This window comes from Megalobrama amblycephala, linkage group LG11 (genome assembly GCF_018812025.1).
Source record: "Megalobrama amblycephala isolate DHTTF-2021 linkage group LG11, ASM1881202v1, whole genome shotgun sequence".
NCBI lineage: Eukaryota > Metazoa > Chordata > Actinopteri > Cypriniformes > Xenocyprididae > Megalobrama > Megalobrama amblycephala.
This window is the reverse complement of record NC_063054.1, coordinates 27,648,209-27,671,054: the sequence shown is the minus strand read 5'-3', so window position 1 is coordinate 27,671,054 and position 22,846 is coordinate 27,648,209. Positions and strand designations below refer to the sequence as shown.

Below are 22,846 nucleotides of genomic sequence, written 5' to 3'. Positions count from 1 at the left end.
ATACGTTAAGCGAGATTTCTCAAGTTTTCGCACACACTTAATGCGTTCAGGAAAGGGCACCTCCATCTGACTACATTAAAAACAAATCAAAATCTAGCATGAACATGAAGCTCATTTCAACATACCTCCACATATACAGGTGGCGCTAGAGGTTCTTGCGCCTATTTCTACTTCGTCGCTCGTTCACGAAAAGAGTACACACCCATAGCAACACAAACATCAGCATCCTGTCAGAGCTGAAACGATGAAGCAGTCCAAACATTAGATACACGTCAAAACATCAGACGGAAATCAACAGCACAGGTCTATTTACCTTAATATACGGATAGCAATGCAAGCGGACGACGCCAGATATTTAAAACGGTGAGTGTTTGTGCGATGTGCACGCGAGCTCTGTCTGATACAGTCATTAGCTGATACAAGCTTGTGCTTAACACAACATAAAACACCATATGTGCCTGTAAATGTTGTTTTCTATGAATGTAATATGGATTTTTGCTGTATATTTTACATTTAATTTACCACGATATTTTCATTTTACTCCGAGTCCAAGGTGTGAAGGATACTATCATGGAATATATCTGGAAAAACACTAGTTTTTACTAGTAAATATTATGGTACTATTGTTAGCATCATAAGCTATAGATTACAAACAAGATGGAAATATACATAAGATAATCAATAATCTGTAATGTTGTAATGTTTTTTTGTTCAGGAAATATAAGGGTGGTAGTTTAGATGTCCACCCCACAGAAAAAGCCCTCGTTGTCCAGTATGAAGTGGAAGCCACGATCCTGGGCGAGATGGGAGACCCAATGCTAGGAGAACGCAAGGAGTGCCAGAAGATGTAAGATCATACATGTATATGGAGTGCAGTGATCGTGATAGTAGGCAAATTAATTTTGTTTATAACCGTGGTAGAATTTCATAATAATTATTTCCTCTGTTTGCAGAATTCGTTTGAAAAGCCTGAATTCCAACACAGACATTGCGTCTTTAGCACGGAAGGTAGTGGAGGAATGTAGACTAATTTCCCCTTCCAGACTTCCGGAGGTGGAACAGTTATTGTTCTACCTGCAGAACCGCAAGAAATCTGCTGGTAAGAGATGAATACTTGGGTAAAAATATTATGGATAATGCTTTAGTGCTTTAGATACAGATTCTTTGTTTTTTTTTTTTTGTTTACTCAGAAAAGAAAGAGAAGAAACAGATCAAGCCAAGAGACCTGACTCCTTTTGAAGGCATGGAGGTATAACTGAAATGAAGATGCATTTGTTTTCATTATGTTTGTGTCACTCCTGTTATCTTGGCATGTAATAGTTTTTCTTTCTTTTTTTTAATACATTTTGGTTGAAGATTCATTTTTGACCTAACTAATGCCGTATCTTGCATTTTGTGTCTTGTAGCTGGATGAGGAGGCCAACATTAATAGCATAGATGACTATGTTGAGCTCCTGTATGAGGACATCCCTGAGAAGATTAGAGGAGCTACACTCATCCTCCACTTGGCCCGTAACCCTGACAACCTGGAGGAGTTGCTGCAGAATGGTGCGACATGCACTGGAATGACTCATTTTTACACATTTTAGGGTTTTATCTTTAAACCTTCCACAATAGCCTTACTTTTAGTGTTCAAACGCATTTACATTACCATGTAGTTATAAAATTTTCCAGTGCCTTGGAACAAAGGTTTGATTTGCTCTCACGTAAGACTGTATCATTAATGGATGGAAATGAAAATACTGTCATCATTTACTCACCCTCATGTTGTTCTAAACCTGTATGACTCATCAAATCAGCATATTAGAATGATTCCTGAAGGATCATGTGACTCTGAAGTCTGGAGTAATGGCTGCTAAAAAATTCAACACAGTAATAAATTACATTTTAATATGTATTCAAATAGAAAACATTCATTTTAAATTGTAACAGTATCTCACAATATTACTGTATTTTTGATTATAATTCATTTGATTATCAAATTAAATTATAATTTAATTAGATTATAATTAAATGCATCCTTGGTGAACGTAAGAGACTTCTTTCAAAACCATTAAAAAAATCTTACGGACGCCGTAAGTGTAAATTTCATACAGTATAATATTTCACACTAAACTTAATGTCACTCGTAGTAAACAGGAGTAAGACAGGATAAAAAAGAGGATCCATTTGGAAAAAAGGAAGTCTTTGCCATCTCCGATAGCTTTATCATGTGTCTGATCTCTTTACCCTATTGGTCTTTATTCATATTTGTAGTTCTACAGCCTGTTTTCCGTCACTTTCCTCCAAATATTTGCCTATTAGCATCTACCATAGTGCCCTTTGAGATTACCCACAATGCATTTTTTCCTTCACAAGTGTGTTTTCTTTTCCCAGTAGTCCTTACGGACCAGAACATACTCTCTATATTCAAAAGCAGTCACATATTTCAAGCTGTTGTCACTTTGTATTCACAACATGTGTTCTTTTCATGAGCAATGAAAGCATTTAGTGTTTTGTCTGCTCTCCTGCAGAGACAGCTCTGGGCGCGCTGGCCCGGGTCCTGAGGGAAGACTGGAAGCAGAGTGTCGATTTGGCAACCACCATCATCTATGTCTTCTTCTGCTTCTCCAGGTACACAAGCTACACATCTGCACACTCTAGCCAAGACTCACTATTCAGTTTGATAAGTGTTGTGCACAGAGCTGAGATGCAGCATTGTGCCATGAGGAGAACATATTTTCTTTCTTGAGAATCATAATACTAAATACTCCTATCATAATATGACACATCATCTGCTGTCAGAACTCATATGAAAAGAGAGGCCCTAGGTAAATGTGAAAGCTAGAATAGTTCTTGAATCTCTGCCCTTCCGATGTTATTCTGCTGAAGTCCACAATGGTTTGGTTAACATTCATCATACTCTTGGTGAGCGAACGTGTTTGACATGGGTTGAGGCTTTATTTTGGCATAGTTGGATACATGGCGAAGGTTAGACAAACAAGCTTTTTATCTCCAGTTTCTCCCAGTTCCACGGCCTGATCACTCACTACAAGATCGGCGCGCTGTGCATGAGCATAATTGAGCATGAGCTGAAGCGCTATGACCTATGGCAGGACGAACTGCAGAAGAAAAAGAAGGCTGATATCCTTTCAATGGTGTGTGTGTGGGGGGTGGGGGGGGTCGTAGGTGAAAGGGTGACTGGATGTCAGAATAAGGGCAAAGGTAAAGTCAAGCCAAGGGTCAGGGGGCATGGGTGTTATGTTTTAATTAAAATCTTGCCCTTTAATTACTGCTCTGAACACAAGGGTTTAATAGAAAAGGTCCTTGACTTTTTGAACGGGATGATGACCCAGACAATCAGAACCTGAAGAAGGAGTACGAGAAAGCCCTGAAGAAATACCATGGATTGCTGACCAAGCAGGAACAACTTTTGAGAGGTAGAAGACATTATTACCCACATATCCACAAAATTTTGCATCTTAAAGATGTTTTGTCTAGACAGGCTCAGATGGAAATTTTGGCTGATACTGACTGATGTTATGGCTGATGATTTAAATATGTACTCTTCTATACAATATTAAAATCAGTGTTTTTATAGGTGTTGTGTGTAATTTTCAGACCAATGTAAGACAAGGAAATCATTTTTAAAATAATAATTTTACAATTCTGTTGGTGCAGAAATTTCACACTACTCTTTTTAAGAAATACTCACTTTAAAGGGTTAGTTCACCCAAAAATGAACTTTCTGTCATTAATTACTCAGCCTCATGTCGTTCCACACCGGTAAGACCTTCGTTCATCTTCGGAACACAAATTAAGATATTTTTGATGAAATCCAAGAGGTTTTTCATTCTCAATAGAAAGCAATGTAATTTCCACATTCAAGGTCCAGAAAAACCATCACTAAAATAGTCAATTTGACTACAGTGGTTCGACCTTAATGTTTTGAAGTGACGAGAATACTTTTTGTGCTCAAAAATAAAACAAAAATAATGATTTTATTCAACAATTTCTTCTCTCCCCCGTCAGTCTCCTATGCAGTTGATGCAGTGAACGCAGTTCAGCGCTTCCGTGTTTACGTCCGAACGCTGGCTCGGTATTGGCCGGCTACTGCGTCAGTATCACATGCATGCATCGTGCTGCTCACATGAACAGCCTCGGCCATTACAGAGTTGGTGTTCTGATGTAGAATCTAGAAGAGCTACAAAGAAAATAGCGTAGGAGAATGACAGGAGAAACAAATTTGTTGAATAAAGTCATTATTTTTGTTTTGTTTTTTGATTTGGTGCTCAAGAAACATTTCTTTTGTAACATTATAGATGTCTTTACTGTCACTTTTGATCAAATTAATGGATTGTTGCTGAATTAAAGTGTTCATTTCCTTTTTAAAAAAATATTATTTGAACTGAAAAATAAGCACTGTATTTGCTTATAATATTTACTAATAAAGATTTAAAGATGGTGGATCATGCCAAGCTGTTGTGTTTCTATGTCATCAGTGGCTCTGTACCTGCTGCTGAATCTGTCTGAGGACACCCGCACAGAGTTGAAGATGAGGAACAAGAACATTGTCCACCTTTTAGTGAAAACGCTGGACAGGGACAGTGAGGAGCTACTGGTGCTGGTAGTGTCCTTCCTCAAGAAGCTCAGTATCTTCTTAGAGAATAAAAATGACATGGTGAGCAATACTTTCAAAGACTCACTTATTTTGTTAACTTTAGGAGTATGCTTGTGCCCTTGATGCCCTAAAAGCTTACCAGCATGGACTAATAAGCCACAAAACTCCTGTTTTGATTTCATGGGGTGTTTAAATGCTGTGCTCAAAGATAGCAACCCAAAAGGTTGCAGGTTCAAACTCCACAAGACTACACCACCTCAAGTTGTTACTTTCTTATTATTACTCTCTCCTTCCTAAATCAGCCACACCTGTTCTCATAACTTGTTACTTATATAGTGTTCTGTACTACTTGAAGGCAGTTTAGCTGCACTGTTTAGTCGACCACTTATCCCACACTTCCTCCACCTGTAACCAATCACACACTTAACCCTAGAATGAAGGTTATCTTGGCAATCATTTATTTGGATTCATTAATCATCTAATCTTGTAAATTAAACACATTTTCACCTTTGTCAAGGCAGCTGAGCAAAGATTATTACGACTTTGACAAATGCTATACAATAACACATTCTCGTATGATTAATTAAACACTTCGATCCATCGATGACGGTTGCACAATCGTCCCCACGTTGTTTGAAACTGACTGTGAATGTAAGGTTGTGGATGTAGGCAGTAATTAACATTGAAGGCTTGATTTGAAAACTGGTTCCAGGCTGCGAACAGTGGCTTTAATGGGGATCACATTTCTGCTGGGCTGTCTGTCTGTGGCTGTGTTTGACCACAGCTGGAGCGGGCAGATGTGTTAACAAGCAAAGCCACAGGCACATGACCAAAAGAACTGACTGACTGACCTTAAAACAGCCTCTGACAACACTCCATCACAATCATCTCTCTTTCTTTGATAGGCTGAGGTAGATACAGTAGAGAAGCTGGCGAAACTGGTGCCCTGTGAACATGAAGATCTTTTGAACGTCACTCTTCGCCTCCTCCTTAATCTCTCCTTTGACACCGGCCTTCGCAGCAAGATGGTGGAGGTGGACCTTCTGCCCAGACTCACCGCATTGCTAGGTAAGATTCCTGCAAGTCTTTTAGATGTACACATTTTATTTTATTTTATCTTATTTATCAAAATTAGCCATTTTGCTGTGGCGCCCAGGGAGCGATTGAGGGTTCGGTGCCTTGCTTAAGGGCACCTCAGTTATTTCCTCCCGGTATTGAGAATCGAACTCACAACCTTCGGGTTACCAGTCTGACTCTTAACTATTAAGGCCGGAACACACCAAGCCGACGAACTAGTGGCGACAAAAGCAGACTGGGGGGTTGGCTCACGTCGGCAGCGTCTGTGTCCAAAGTTGGCCTGACACACCAAACTAACGCTCGACAGCCGACGGCCAAGTAACACGTCAGTTCTGCACCTGCGTGAGATGAAATGCCTTTCCGAACCAGCATTTGGCAGTATCTGAACAGCCAATCAGAATGATCAGATGGCCCGACGGACCGACGAGCTCCGACGCCGATTCAACATTTCGAATCGGCCGAAAAAAAGGCGACGAGGATCAACTTCAGCCGACGGTGCAGAACACACTGAGAAAACTTAGTCGGCCGACGAAGAAAAACTGCCAGACAGCCGACCATCGGCTTGGTGTGTTCCGGGCTTTAGGCCACAACTGCCCCTGCTATCTATTTATATATAATAAATAGATAGTAGAGAGACAAAATTGAAGCTAAAAACACAGCTATGTTAATAAAATAATAAAATTATTGACATTTGATTTAGTTATTTTATTAAAAAATATTATTATTATTTTCTATATACGAATAGTAGAGAGAGGACCGGTCAAGAAGGGAAGAAATGGGTAATTACATTAGAAAATTTTGCACTCCGGATTCAAACCCATGTTGGTTCTTGGGCCTATTTTATCACTTGGTTATGATTTCAGATTATCTTCCAGACAAATTAATTGCCCATTTGACAGATTTGTAGAAGCCGAGTTACAACCATTGAGACAGCAGAAGTCATGGTCAGTCTACCAGTTGTTTATATTGTGTTTGAGGATGCAAGTGTTTCTCAGCCTCATAAAGCAGTTACAGCCTGGCTCTGTCCTGTCTTTCAAAGACCACTTCCTGAGATGAAACAAAACACGATTCGTGCATGGGCTACATATACAGGCATGGTTGGCTTTGGCACCAACAATGTGTTTTTTTGCAAGCCCTCAGGGGGGTGTCGTGTGTCCCATGCAATTAAAGTAATATATTTGTTAAAAAAACAGCTTCAGTTCTAAAGTAAATGTTGTTCTTCCAGCACGAGGGAAGTCCACATTTAGCAGCTTATGGAGATTTTCTCTCTCCGTCAGACACATACAACTACTCATTCTTTATGACCACTTTAGACTGGCTGCCAACAGCTAATGGTTCTTTTCACTAGTGTGGATGATATAATGTTTTTGTAAGTTTTTTTTTTTTTTTTTTTGAAGAAGAAGAAGAAGGTGTGTGTAACGTCTGCTTTTATCTGGTCTGCTTTGTAAGAATTTGATGTCCAGTCCTGTCAGAATATTGCAGATGCCTCATGAATCTTCAGAGTGCACAGAGTAAAGCTCCTATCTGCTCCTCCCAGAAAATGCTTTTTGAGGGTCATGACCTTGCTGATAAGATGAAAGTGAAGCTTGGTACCCTTTCGAACTTCATTGATAATTTATTTTAAAACCAGAACCCACTAATCGACAACTCATTCCACACTGCAAAAAACCTTGTTTTGCAGTACAAATATCTAAACATTCTTAAATCAAGCTACATTTACTCGAGAAAAAAATTACTTAAGATCTTGTCCTGTTTTCTGAAAAAAAGAAAAAATCAAAATGGTAAGACAAATAAACTTAATTCACATTATTTTTTTCTGATCCCATTTGCAGATATTTTTCTTGTTTTAAGCAAAAACTCACTTAATATCTCATGTAATTTTGGTTCGTAAAGTTAATAAGTATGTAAGAGTTTTCAATGTTAAATTACATTCTCCTAACTTTTTGTTCATTGACTACTATTAGTATGCCATTCATAGGTTTATCTCCCTAAAAAGTGTAAACAATGAGCCTACCAGGCACCATCTAAACATTGAGAGTGGTCTGCTTACATCTATCTATCTCTTTCCATCTCAACCAATAGCGAGAGTTTTGGATGTAGCTAATGTAGCAGGCTGAGCCAGAGGGTGTTTAGTCACTGGGACCATGGCTGATGCGTTACATGGGGAAAGATATTAAGCTTCAGGTATAGGAGTGCAAGCCAAATTTCACTGCGTTTAGATTAAACAAATCATGAACACGTGCTGATATTTAGTGAAATGGTCCCCTCTAGAGTTAATTTCTCTAGTGAAGTAACATGCTGTGGACACTAAATGACTTGCCTGAGGTAAATGTAATGCTACGTGAGATGATATTCTCAAGCTGTTTTATTGATGTGTTTCTGCGTTTGAAAGACCGGTTGAGAGATTACACATAAACATATCTATGCATAGATTGACTGTCCTTTGTAATCTCCACTTTTTCCTGTTGTGGAGGTTAACAAACAGAGTTGCATTACCGTGCGTGCCCCCTTCTGGATTGGAGTGTTGACCGACCATAGCCTGACTTCATTCATCGACCCGTGACATCCATACCTTGACGGTTTGGTATGAGTATATGTATCGTTACACCCTTTATATAATATATTTATATATATATAATAATGTACCCCCATATACAAATATATAATACATACCCCTAGTGTATATATGATACATCAACCTCACTAATCAGTTGTTTGATGACTGGTTGACCATCTTGACCCATCCTACTGTTTACCATTAGTGTGTGTGCTCAATGTCTTGATCAACTCTGAAGGACATGGGCATTTAGGGTTGTATTGGTCGCCTGAAGGCCTGGCTGCCGTGGCTTTTATGGCAGTTGGGTGTTTTAAATCTTACTGGGGTGTAATTGAAGTTTAGCTCTCCTGCTCTCCCACTAAATGCACCCTGAACAGGATAATGAATTTTTAATGGGCTTTTTTCTCCCAGGCTCCAGGGCTGTTTTGAACATTTTTACAGGCCCTTCTCCTCCATCCTCATAAAGGATCCCCCGTTTTCCTCTCCCAACGTGCAGGCCGAGGCGTTAACTCAGGGTGTGCGTGTGTGTGTTTGCGCTTGACCTCTGAGTGTGCGCTAGAGCTCGTTTGTACGCTTGTGTGTGTCTTTCACTAATGAGAAGCATATGTTGGGCCAATCGTGGCGCTAGCGGTGCAGAGCAGCTTGGCTTGAAGTTATTAATGGCAGTAAAATTTATGCTTCCTCCTTTTTTTTCCCCAATTAAATGGAGAAGCCCTTCTCTTTTCAGGGGTCTCTTGGAGCACATCTGGCTCCAATAGGCTGAGATAACCTTGCCTAAAGGGTCCGTGGCCGGCTCCGACCCGTCCCCACCCCCTCTTCCCTCTCTTGGGGTCTGTGTCTGTCTGTTTGATTAAGTCGGAGGCTTAGGTTCTTACCAGGTCCAGGTTTTGGTCTGCTTTGTAAAGGAAAATTGTGCTTTCTCAGGGTCAGAATTACTCTGGTCTGAAATACAGACCTACAAATCTTTAAAAAAAAAAAAAAATGCAGATATTAACAAAGTTATTCTTGCAGATTTGCTTTCATTATATATACACTACCATTAAAAAGTTTAAGGTTGGTAAAATTTTTGATGTTTTTGAAAGAAGTCTCACCAAGGCTGCATTTATTTGATAAAAATACAATAAAAGTAATATTGTGAAATATTATTACATTTATTACAAACGTCTGTTTTCTATTTTAATATGTATTTACATGTAATATATTTTAAATGTAATTTATTCCTGTGATGGCAAAGTTAAAATTTTCAGCAGCCATTACTCCAGTCTTCAGTGTCACATGATCCTTCAGAAATCATTCTGAGCCTGGTTTCTCCCAAGGATTTTTTTTCTCTCCATTCTGTCAACTGGGTTTCTTGCCACTGTCCCTAGCTTGCTTAGTTGGGGACACCTAATATTCAACTATATTATTGATTTGACTGCACTGACACTATTGATGATAACTGAACAAAGCTGGACGATGACATCACTTTTCTGCAGAACTGTTTTGTAGATTAAATGAATTAATCAGCTGACATCAGCTAGAACAATGACACTATTTTCTTTTAGAGCTGCTGTACATCTGAAATGAATTATGTTTGCATCATTGAATCATTTTCCTGTTATCACGGTAAAGCTGCTTTTAAAAGAATCTGTATTGTATAAAGTGCTATATAAATAAAGGTAATCAATTTAATGCATCCTTGCTGAATTAAACTGTTAGTTTCTTTCAGAAATAAAAAACTGACCTCAAACATTTGAACACTTGTGTAGGTCTGCAGTAATGGCTAAAAAAGTCTATGGTTGTGTAATTCCACTCTTTAGTTCCTTATGACATGAATCAGTGAATCTTGAACACTAATTCTGGCATGTTCCACTAAATATTGTGATACTTGTGACTCAGAAATCAAATACTCCAGAAAGCATTATCAGTATCCTGCTGCTAACCCTATTAAAGAAAGAGGTGTAATTCTGGCTACCTTGAATACTCAAGAGTGTGTGTCTGTCCATTCATGGCTTGTGTGTATTTGTGTTTCAGGAGACGAAGCGCAGAGACAGATCGCCATGTGCATTCTGTACCACATCAGCATGGACGATCGTTTCAAGTCCATGTTTGCCTACACGGACTGCATTCCACAGGTGAGAGGTCAGCCTGCATTAGCATGAGCTTATAGCAGGGGACAGGAGAGCTCTATAACCACTCTCTCACACCGTGTCTACACCAGGCTGACTGTTGTTCCGCTTCAGAAATGGAACACGGCATCAGTTTACTCTTGTGATTACACATTGTGATGCTTCGCATTCAGTGTAGAGAGTACTGCTGCTTTCCAGACCAGGAAAAGTATTGGAAATTTCAATAACACTTTAGTTTAGGGTCCAATTCTCACTATTAACTAGTTGCTTATTAGCATGCATATTATTAGGATATTGGCTGTTTATTAGTACCTATGAAACACACATAAATGCCTTATTCTTCTTCATGACCATATTGTAAAACCCTAATCCTACCCAATACCTAAACAAAACATAACAACTACCTTACTAACTATTAATAAGCAGTAATTAGGAGTTTGAGGCAAAGTTAATAGTTAATAGTGAGAACTGGACCATAAACTAAAGTGTGTCTTAAATTTCTTTATTAAATTAAGGCTTGTCTTCTTATTTTCACATCTAAAAATAGGTTAGAATTTGCTCTTTGGAAGTGCAATATTTAATTATTTGAATTTTTAATCACTATCCATTGATCACAAATAACTGGAAAAGTCATGAAAATTCATTTGTCAAAAGGTGTGAGAGCCCTGTACAGTAGAGAGCTTTTCCTTCTGTCACTTTCACCCTTGACTTTCTAATAAAATGCTGCTTTGTATTCATTACTATGTATTGTGAAAAAACTTTAAACAAATCGATTATTTTTCAAAATTAAAGCAGGTTACTGAAACAGGTTAGAGATTAGTTATCATACAGTTATACAGAATAGGGAACCAATATTAAAATTTAAGTAAATAGGAAATAGAAGGACCCTTAATTGACAAATTGGGTGACTAGAGAGATGGTAATATGGTGGCTGCAGGCTGGGGGTTACCAAGGTTTTGGTGGGGTGACTGGATGTTGCATGTGAAAGCAGGGCAGGTGCCAGTAAGTCTAGCCACAGTGATTTAGGCTGCAGGGCGGCTGCTATGTGATACTCAGTATGGGACTGTATGCTTTGCATACTCACCGCTGCCTCCTCACGGACCAAGCTTTCTCTCCGGGCCTCCTGCTTATCGTTAACGTCAGGGGGCGATGTTGACAACCCTTGACCACTTCAACCCAGGCCTGGACTTCTGCCCAGTCCCCTTCCCCCCCCTACACTCCCTTCCTGGACCCCTACCGTCCCCTCAGGTAGCAGAGTCCGGTCCTCTGTTCCGCCCGGGGTGTGGTGATGTTACCCAAGCTAATGCAGAGTGACATGTAAGGTTTGTGTCTAAAGTTAGGATCCGCTTGAGAAAATCAGGAACCCCTGGACGTCTGGGAGACTTACAAATTGGGTGCGGGAGTTTGGAAAAAATGTTTCAGGTCTGTCAGCTTTTTTTGTGGGACAAAGGCGGGTTTGATTAAAGTTCTAGGTGGGTCAGGACTTCTAGCCGTTTGCTGACTTTGTTGAGTTGGATCTTTTAGGAAAGAAGGGCACACTTGGGCTTGAAGCTTTGAAGTGGGTAATGAGGTAACTGGACTGAAACTTGCTAACTGTCTTGGATGATTAAATATTTCTCTTTACTATCTGAACACGAGCAAAGTTAGTATTAGGTTTAATGTATAAAATAAGAAAAAATAAATTAATACTTTTATTCAGCAAGCATGCATTAAATTGATCAGTAAAGTAACAGTAAAGACATTTATAATTTTACAAAAGATTTCTATTTCAAATAAAATTGAAATTTATAATCCTCAGTGAATCCTGAAACCTCTCATTTCAAATAAATGTGCTATTGTTAACATGCTTACTGGCACAACAAGTTGATTCCTATGAAGTATCATCCATTTAGATTAGACAGTAGACATAACTAGCTAGGTTGGGTACTGGGACAACCACACTCCATCGTAACCCCCTACAAATGCTATGACTGTTTTTCTGGTATGTTTATGGTGTATTGTTTGGCAGGTAATGAAGATGCTGTTTGATTGTGGTGAGGAGAGGATTGACGCTGAGCTCATTTCCTTCTGCATTAACCTGGCTGCCAACAAAAGGAATGCCCAGATTATGTGTGAAGGTAAGAATACATACAAATGCACAACCAAAAACTGCAAAGAGCAGACTTGGTGCTTACGTTAATGTTTATTTTCAAGGCAATGGTCTGAAGATGCTGATGAAGAGAGCACTGAAGCTAAAGGACCCTCTAATGATGAAGATGATCCGAAATATATCTCAGCATGATGGACCATCTAAAAATCTTTTCATTGTGAGTGTCAGAGAAAAAGAGAATACACTCACCCATACTAATAACATTTGCTAAGTTTGTTGTAGAGACGGTTATTGATGTTAACTCAATTGAAAATTAATAAGCATGTGATCTGTTTGAGGACTATGTTGGAGACCTGGCGGCTCAGATCGGACTAAAGGAAGAAGAGGAGTTTGTGATTGAGTGCTTGGGAACTCTTTCCAATCTTACCATTCCTGATCTTGATTGGGAACTTGTGCTAAAGGAGTACAACCTGGTGCCTTATCTCAAAGACCACCTCAAACCAGGTCTATCTCATTCAGCTTTACTTTTCTGCATCACCACGAAAAATACATGAGGATATTAGTTTCAAGATCTTGAGAGATGTGACTTCCCCTTATTTACTTCCTGTAGGCTCTGCAGAGGATGACCTCATTCTGGAGGTGGTGATTATGATTGGCACGGTCTCCATGGATGACTCCTGTGCTGTAATGTTGGCCAAATCCGGCATTATTCCTGCTCTAATAGAACTACTGAATGGTAGGAAACATTTTAAGTGCCTGTTTCAAAGGTTTTTTTGTGACATATGTTTGTGGAAGTAGAAAAATGGTAATCTCTTTCTTCTTTCCATCTTCAGCCCAGCAAGAAGATGATGAGTTTGTCTGTCAGATTGTGTACGTCTTTTACCAAATGGTGTTTCACCAGGCCACTCGAGATGTCATTATAAAAGAAACCCGTATCCTTCTTCTTTTAAAGCCTGATGATGATGATGGTGTTGTTCAGTCAACAGGTTTCTCTTTCAGTTTTTCTCTTTGACTGTTATCTTATCAGAGGCTCCAGCATATCTTATTGACCTAATGCACGACAAAAATGCAGAAATACGCAAAGTGTGTGACAATACATTGGACATCATTGCTGTGAGTATGAATCTGCTTTACCTTAAAGCTGCTGTCCGCGATTTTTGGCCCTCTAGCGGTTAATAAACAGAACTGCACGCGTCTTGCGGAGGAATATTCTAGCCAGAGCTACTTTTCTCTGTGTATGTCTATGGCGAGTCACGCAGTTACTGTGATACTCTGCGGCGAGTCCTACCAGTCCGGTCTGAAATAGACCGAATATAAACACTTATTATAAGTGTACTGTAATGATTCAGGATAAGACAAAAACACGGTTTGGAAAATGGATTCATGTTGTATATTCTCATTATATAATTTTTGAAAATTTTAACACAAAAAAGTTACGGACTGCAGCTTTAAGCTGGTGGTCTGATGTTTTTGCTTTAGTTAACAATAACACTGAAGAATTGGTCCAAGCTTTTTGGCACCTCTTCTTCCTCTTTTCTTTTGTTTTGAGTAAGTCAAGAGGGAAATCGTTGAATAGAATGTCAATTCGACACTACTTAGTAAAACCAGCACTTCATTGTTAAAGATAAATTTGGCACATATGGTTTGTAGTCAGGGTCAGTTGACATGAAAGACTATTAGGTGAACACCATTGCTAGTGGGTTAAATGTATAAGCTGTTCTGAAGCTGCTCTGTCACATGTGATCTGTCGCAGGCCTCAGATTAATGTAATTAGGGCTGGTCTTGAGGCCAAGGGAAGTGTTCCATACATCTGATCGGAAAGGGCCATTAAAGCAATGAGCCACATCAAAGAGAGAGGAGAAGACGCCTGCTTAGTGTCACATAACACAGAGTTGCTGAATACCACATATTCACATACACGTTGTTGGTCATCTTCCCCTTTTTTCTTCTTCAATGTGATACAAATGTGATACAAATATGTTTCTGTGATGAATATTGTTGAAGTTTTTCTTATTTTGTCTTTTCATACCCAAGTTTTTTGCCTTTGTAGCAGTGGTTTTTAACCCAGACCAGTAAAGTCATTCATAATTCATTTTTACATGTTATTTCTGGATACGCTTAAAGATTTTTTATTTTTATTTATAAAACACCCAAACCTGCTCCAGATCCAAATGTTCAGTAACGTCATGAGCTCAGCTACTTGAAGATTGATTAGCCAGGGTATCAGACCACATTCATTGCTCTGATTGGCCATGGGAGTGCAGCATGTGGTGCCTTTAATGCTTAACAATGATGAATTTGTGTCCTAGCAAAAAGTGTCACTGTGCATGCCGGCGGGGCCGGACCGGTGACAATGAGGCCTGTTTGAGGCCTGTCCCTCAGGTGGCCACCAAAACCCCAGGCCTTCCACCCCGTGTGGGGATGATTAATCAGAGGGCTGGGTTGCTTAGCTTAGCTATTTCCACCAACCTCAAAGAGGTTTTATTACGCTCAGTCCCTGTAGAGTTAAAATAAACAGCTACCATGTTATCCATCTGCCAAGCAACACAGCACACCTGATTCCTCCTACATCGTCGGTATGGCACACGCAGCGAGGCAATACAGGCAGAGCCTTTCTGTGTCCTGTGCTAATACTGTCTCTGTCTGTAGGAATATGATGTGGAGTGGGGCAAGAAGATCCAGAGTGAGAAGTTCCGCTGGCATAACTCTCAGTGGCTGGAGATGGTGGAGAACCGGCAAATGGATGAGGCAGAGCCTTTCATGTATGGAGACGATGGAGAACCTTTCCTCCAAAATGGTGACATCCTGGAACGGCCTGACCTCTTCTACAGTGCAGGTTATATTGGGCAGAGATTTTAAGAAATATAGCTGCATTTAAAGCTGCTGTCCGCGATTTTTGGCCCTCTAGCGGTTAATAAACAGAACTGTACGCGTCTTGCGGAGGAGCATTCTAGCCGGAGCTACTGTTGTATATTCTCATTATATAATTTTTGTACATTTTTAACACAAAAAAAGTTACGGACTGCAGCTTTAAGTAGTAGTTGTTATGAATAGGTTGTTTTAATTTTTGTAGTTTTGATACACTACTATTCAGTAGTTTGGGGTCAGTAAGATTTTTCTTATTCAGCATTAAATCGATCAAAATTGACAGTAAAGACAAAATATATTTATTTAAAGTAAATGCTAGTTTCCACAAAAATATTAAGCAGCACAATTGTTTTCAACATTGATAACAGTAAGAAATGTTTCTTGAGCGCCAAATTAGCATATTAGAATGATTTCTGAAGGATCATGTGACACTGAAGACTAAAATAATGCTGCTGAAAATTCCACTTTACCATCACAGGAATAAGTTAAATTTTGAAATGTATTAAAAACATACTTTTATTCACTTTTTTTTTATATAATAATGTTAATAATTATAAATTAATTATAATTTATAATTATAAATAATTATATATTTATTATAAAATATATTTTTTAATTCTAATTTTATTTAGAATTTTAATAATAACTGCAGATGACTATTTTGGAATTGGAATAATTGTGATTTATCTTTGTATTTTCACAAAAGTGCCAATAGGGCTTTTCACACTGCGCTCAACCCTGGGTTATCGTTGTTCTAAACACCACTTTTAACCCTGGGTAAAGGAACTTTTCACACTTAAAAAAAAGTTAGCACCGCTTTTTACCGGGGGTTATGAAACCCTGCTCCGGAGCATGGTTAGCACCGCTTTTGTGGTGTCAACCCCGCATTGCGGTGCCAAACTTGTACAGTGTGAAACGATGCAGTGTTAGAATGTTACAGCTAGACGCTTAGCAACAGACAACCAATCACATACTCATATTTACCTGCTTTGGACAGTCACTGAAACACTGCGCATTGTATATAAACAGTAAATTCAGAATTTTTCATTTGAGAAGAAAAATTTCAAATGCTGTCAGAAAACGTGACAATTTGAGTGAAGAAGAGACTGTTTCATTCTTACCTTTTTATAGTCCGAAATTTCCATTCAGTATAAACTCGATAGTAATGGATGCGCAATGTTAAAGATATTTAAACAGGTTGCGTTGCTGCGTTTATCCAATCAATGACACCGACACTGAAAATATGCAAATAAGAACGTTAACCCAGGGTTTAGGAATGTACAATGTGAAACGTCAGTTTATGAATACCCAGGATTAATTGTTAACACTGGGTACATTATGAGCAGTGTGTAACATGAAGCAAGATAACCCAGGATTCCCTTTACCCAGGGTTTAGAATGACTCTGGGTTAACTAATTTTAAGTGTGAAAAGCCCTAATGATAATCGGTTTCTCTTTGATTCCTGCAGATGGAATAATCCCAGCAGATGGTGCCATTAGTCCCGAGTTCTTCACAGATTTCCAGAATGGAGACCTGTTAGGACCACAGGGTTTCCCCAGCAGGTACATTTAAATATGATGAATCAGACTGGCTGCTGCGGATCTGTTGGTTTTGTTATTTCTGCATCACACACACACACACACACACACACATCCTTGTCTGCCAGTTTTGTTGCTTTTAGCAGGGAAGGGCCCAAAAGTACTTCGTCAAAGGGTCCTACAGCATCCCAGCAGGCCGCAGCACTCCTCCAACAGTAATATACCCTCAGCTTTGAGAGTAAACACAGCTCCCTCTATTCAGCTTTTTCCAAATCTGCTTCAGTTGCCATATACCTACTGTTTAGGGGTTTCAGAAAAGCGCTTATGTGATGACTTGATGCAATGATTTATGGTGTGGGCCACTTTGTTTTATGGGATTGTGCAAAATATCTGAGCTCTTTTCCAAATATTCAAATCATTGATCGCAGAGGGGATTATTTGATATGGGGCCATTAATGATAATTCAGTGACCCCTTTAAATGATTAGACACACTTTTCTCATTTAGGATCGTTTGTCTTTACTCATAAGTTGCCAGTGGTCTAAAAAAAACAAAAAGAAAAGAAATGAATCCAACAACAGAGAGAGCTCTCTAATTTATACATCAGTCCATGCGAAAAAGGTGCTTGTCTTGAAGTCAGAGAAGAGGCGCTGAAAAATAAGAAGCAAGTGAATATGAGTGGTAGGGGAGCGGCAGAGGAAGCCATGTTTTTTTTCACAACTCTCTGTAAGCGATACCTGTAGAATACACTGAGAGTGCACAGGGAATTGGGCGGCCTGAAAGTGTGGTTTTCATTTTGTCCGTGTGGTGTTAGAGATCCAGGTTAACACAATAATGAAATCCAGCCTCAGTTCCCCTGCGCCGCGCCAGGAGCCAGACACGTTGGGAACGGCTCTTTTAAAAGCCCTTTAATAGAATCACTTTTATTTATAGAATAGCATAGAGCAATCTTTCATTTAGCACATAAAAATGCTTAGTTATTCCAGATTCTTGGCTGCGTTTGCTTGGAAAAAAGGGAGTTCCTCATTTTGAATGTTATGATTAGACAAAAATCACATTAAGGTAATTAATAAAATATTTTAAAGTCAAAATGATTTTAAAGCAGTCGGGTGCAACAGTTTTATCTGAACTCATAAATGTTATTTAGAGTCTGGACTAACCTGGAAATGTACGGTGGCCTCAAAATCCAATTGGACTCTTAAACCACGCAAAAATGTTTACAAGTCTTTGCGTTAGAAAGTGTTGAACCAAGTGGCATTTATTTATTTTACTTTCTTTGGATACGTTCTGTTGGCAAATGTTATGTAACATGTCCACAGTTAATGTGATGAACTACACCTGTGGTTACTCTGCTGGGACACCTGTGTGAACTTGAGGGGAACTGACTTCATATATTCACTAATAGAGACCAGTTGGTTTAAAGTAATAGAACAAATGGCTAAATAATTAAAGTCAGCTCTGAGAAAACATCTAGCATCGTTGGTTTGCAGATAACACTTGGTTTGATAAACTGCCGTTCAAATTTTTTATTTATTTTTTCTGTGAAAGAAGTTAATACTTTTATTCAGCAAGGAGGCATTACATTTATCAAAAGTGACTAAAGATATTTATAATGTTACAAATGTTTTCATTTGAACTTTCTATTCCTCAAAGAATTCTAAAAAAAATAGAATCCCACAAAAATGAGCTCAACTATTTTCAACTTAAGGATAATAATGATAAATGTTTCCTAAGCATCAAATCAGCATATAATGATTTCTGAAGGATCATGTGACACTGAAGACTGGAGTAATGGCTGCTGAAAAATCAGCTTTATCATCACAGGAATACGTTACATTTTTAAAATATATTCAAATAGAAAACTGTTATTTTATATTGTAATAATATTTCAGAATAATACTGTTTTTACTCTGTTTTCTATCAAATAATTGCAGCCCTGGTGAGCACAAGAGATTTTTAAAAACATTGAAAAGTCATACTGATCCCAAACTTTTGAACAGTAGAGTATGTTGTGTTTAATGAAATGAAATTCATACATTTGTAAGTGTGGCTTAAGTTTTGTCATTATTTGTTATTCGCTTGTGTCATTTCAAACCATTTAAAAAATAATTTATGGGGCTTTACACTTTTCTTTTTTTTTTTTTTTTTTTTTTTTTTTTTGTGTCCTCATTTCCTTCATGGAAAAGAGCATCTTTTATCCTTTTGTGTTTCATAAAAGAAAGTCAGTTAAATTTGGAATGCCATGAGGGTGAGTAAATTTAACAGAATTATCATTTTTGGGCACCAGAGGATGGAAAGACGAAACACTGGTAACATTGGCTTTTTCCTGTTTAGAGGTTTCCGGGTGTTTTTTACAGGATCTCACCTCGGTGTTAACTCTCTGGGGCCCCTGGGGCCAGACATGGGGATCTTTTTCCAGCCTTAGATCTTCAGATTATCACCAAGTGCACTGTGTTTGTTGCCCTCGAGTGTAAAGGGTCAACGGCTGTGTTTCATAAGAAAGTAGAAGGATAAACAGTATCTCCATCTCAAATGATTTGGTTTAGATGAAATGATTAGACAAATTGGGGAAAAAAAGGTTGGTTTGAGTCATTTGTAACACCATTCTTTGCAAAACCGCACAGAAAATGCAATTCTTTTCTACTTTCCTGGAAAGGATGACAGCATCCCTTTTGGGATGAATGATTTACTGCAAGAATGATCGTAACACACACACACACACACACACACACACACACACACACACACACACACACACACACACACACACACACACACACACACACACACACACACACACACACACACACACACACACACACACACACACACACACACACACACAAACACACACACACACACACACACACACTTTTTTGGCCTGTCTCTTAGCTGGACACTCTTTGGATTGATCATCTGACCTATAAGACATTATCCTTGCCTATAAGACATATGCCTTATCCTTCCAATCAACCCTTTTCATTTGAACTTGCTCTGTTAGTTATAAGCTCTGGTTTCACCCAAACTCTTTGACATCTAGTTTTTTCTCTTCAAGCCTTTTAACAAAGTCTGAAATTTCCCCAGACATGAGTGGTGTCCCTCAGAGTATAAAGACAGGCTTGATGCCCGGAAAGGGCGGATGTTCAGGGAGTTAAGAGGGTAACGCACGTAACCGATTGCTGGAAGTTTTTAGTCTAAAAACAACACAGCATTATGGGAGCTGGAAGGGACAAAACAAACAACCCATATTTTAAGAGGACAGGCCAGAAACGGGTGGGTGTTGTTAATTAAGAGGCAGATTATACTAGTCTGTTCCAGTTGACATAATCCCATTTGTGATTTGTGAACACTCCTGGTGTTCATAACATATAACACATAACATATAACATAACATAACATAATTGAATATAATGTGACATGATCCCATTGGTATGGACGCCCATTTCTGCCAAAGAAAAAAAAAAGTCGACATTATCACATAAATCAAAATTATGTCATACCAAGTCAAAATTCTGATTGTCAAAATTATGACCTAAAAAGTCAAAATTAGGATTTTTAGATCCGAAATTATTAGATTAAAAACTTGAAATTATTACGTAAACCCCTAGTTTCAAAGACAAGGCTTAAGATAGTCCTAGACTAAAATACATGTTTGAGCTGTTTTAACTGAAAGCAACTTGCACTGATATATCTTAAAATATGTCAATGCCATTGTTTTGTCTCAAGATGCACACCAGTAATATTTTTTTTTTTAGTGTACATTTATAAATGCTACTTAAATATCCTAATTGAACTAACGCCTAATCCTGGCTTTAGGCTAAGCCCTGTCTGTGGAACCGGGCAGAATGTTGAAATTATGAGATAAAAAAAAAATTAAATTATGACTTAAAAGTCGAAATTGTTACGTACTAATTCGAAGTTATGACAGTTGAAATTGACTCTCATAAGTCGTAATGAGACAAAAAAAAAAAAAAAAAATCAGAATTGATATTATAATTTCATCTTTTATCATAATTTTGAATTTCTGTCATAATTTCTATTTAGTATGTCAAGAATTGAAAGGGATAGTTCACCCAAAAATTAAAATTATCATTTACTCACCCTCAAGTTGTTCCAAACCTGTATGAGTTTCTTTCTTCTGTTAAACACAAAAGAAGATATTTTGAAGAATGTTGGTAACTAAACAGTTTCTGTCCCCCATAGACTTCCATAGTATTCTTTTCTCCATACTATGGAAGTCAGTGGGGTCCATTAACTGTTTGGATGCCTACATTCCTCAAAATATCTTCTTTTGTGTTTAACAGAAGAAGGAACCTTCTTACAAAAACTGTCATAATTATGACCTCTTAATCTATATATAATATACATAATTTTTACTTTTCAAGTCATTTTCTTGACTTTTCATCTCATAATGACTGTCATAATATGACTTTCCAGAGGATTATTTTTTTCCTTATATGGGCTTCCATACACTGGCCATTTGCCTTGAGGAATTAATATAATTCTACTGGTTTAAAAATCAAATAGTTAATTTATGAATACTCCTGGTTGGAATAATTAGTAAGCAGTTCTGTTTTAATCCCTTTGCTCTTTGCTGTTTTGCAGACTCAGAGCGCCATCTAGTGTTGCTTATAACCTTTTATCTAACCTATAAACAAGTAAAGATACACATTAACATGATTTATGTAAGCTTTTTGTGATTAATCTCAACTCTCATGTATTTCAGCAGTTATATGACTGGCTGACAGATGGCTGTCTCTCTTTTCCGCCAGTTCTTTGACAGACGGATACGGACAGACGGGTGTGACTCCAGCACGTCCTGCCACGGCTTACGGCTTTCGGCCTGATGAGCAGTTTTATTACGGTTACACAGCGTCACGGTAGGAGAGTGTCAGGGAAGCCCTCTGAAGCCCTTCGTAAACTCTGAAAACCAATTAAATGGATCTCAAATGATGTTAGTTAGGTATGGTCTCTTTATCATTTCAAATGAAAGCAACACTACTGATTTTCTTCATTATCAGATTTTCTTTCTATATTTATTACATTCCATGTGAAACTCAGTCTGAATGTGTTTTTAAGCAGAATGTTTTCAATGAAGCTTCGATTTGGGGCTAGATCATGTAGTTTCAGTGTATGCTTTAGCCTACTTGTCAACACTGAAGAAACTAATGGCACCACATTGCCTTTTCTGTGCAATATATCAAAAGTAGGTGTTCAGTTGCATGCTATTTCAGTAGTTGAGGGTTGAAAACACCTACTCTTTATACATTATAACAATCATGTCAGTTTAACTGCATGATAGTGGTTCAGATTTAGGTTTCTGGAAACAAAATATTGTGAAGCTTCAGCTGTATCTCATGTATTAATAGTTAATAGTCAATCATTGTTGTTCATTATAGGATTTATAGGATCAGTTTTGCATGTTTACATAAAGCGACTGACTGTAAGGGTCATTTTAAAGATTGTGGTGCCCCCTTGTGGACTCGCCTATGAAATTACGTATTATTTTCAAATACATTACATACACTCTACAAGCACAGTGCCCATGGTAACAACATCATTTTGCAGTCTTAATATCTTCAGTACTCACTAATGTGATTGTGCGAAACAATGTTGCCTGTTACTTTGCCTTTGATACTGTAGCACAATTATTACAACACATCTTTGCTTTTTAATGGTGCACTGCTAACAACTTCTTATGTATTTTGTAATGTAGAACTTAAGTGTTCTTTTAAAATAATACTGGTCTCTTGATGTGCATTTTAGTATTTATGAAACTCTGTTTCATTGGTGCCTGGGGATTGTCTTAATTACTGTTTTATATAAAATGCCTTTTTATTTAATGTGGTGCAATATGAAATACATAAACTGATGTGCAAAGCTTTCCTTGTGTTTACTTTGATAGAAATCTTTTGCGTCTTTTAGAGTTTTAGAACAGCAGAAGCTCAGCTATTGTCTTGTTTACTCTCAGTTGATTGTGATGAAATGCCATGCGTCCCATACATATTTA

At 38.2% G+C, this 22,846-nt stretch overlaps 1 protein-coding gene across 6 annotated transcripts; it reads left to right on the top strand.

The window, feature by feature from the left end:
* Positions 1 to 139: 139 nt before the first annotated feature.
* On the top strand, positions 140 to 22,719 carry kifap3a (kinesin-associated protein 3a). 6 transcript variants are annotated; one of them, XM_048207115.1, is made up of 22 exons: positions 140 to 363; positions 716 to 847; positions 954 to 1,099; positions 1,191 to 1,249; positions 1,407 to 1,548; positions 2,514 to 2,613; positions 2,999 to 3,123; positions 3,321 to 3,419; positions 4,482 to 4,660; positions 5,506 to 5,668; positions 10,248 to 10,348; positions 12,351 to 12,459; positions 12,536 to 12,648; positions 12,770 to 12,935; positions 13,042 to 13,167; positions 13,265 to 13,363; positions 13,459 to 13,544; positions 15,081 to 15,267; positions 16,768 to 16,861; positions 19,023 to 19,084; positions 21,442 to 21,521; positions 21,609 to 22,719. In XM_048207115.1, exons 1-22 carry the CDS (start codon positions 332 to 334, stop codon positions 21,681 to 21,683), a joined length of 2,475 nt encoding a protein of 824 aa, XP_048063072.1. In that variant the 5' UTR covers positions 140 to 331; the 3' UTR covers positions 21,684 to 22,719. The 6 variants fall into 6 exon arrangements, with proteins under 6 accessions (XP_048063072.1, XP_048063074.1, XP_048063075.1 ...); XM_048207117.1 differs by lacking the exon at positions 21,442 to 21,521 and having other exon boundaries at positions 141 to 363; XM_048207118.1 differs by lacking the exon at positions 19,023 to 19,084 and having other exon boundaries at positions 142 to 363.
* Positions 22,720 to 22,846: the final 127 nt, after the last annotated feature.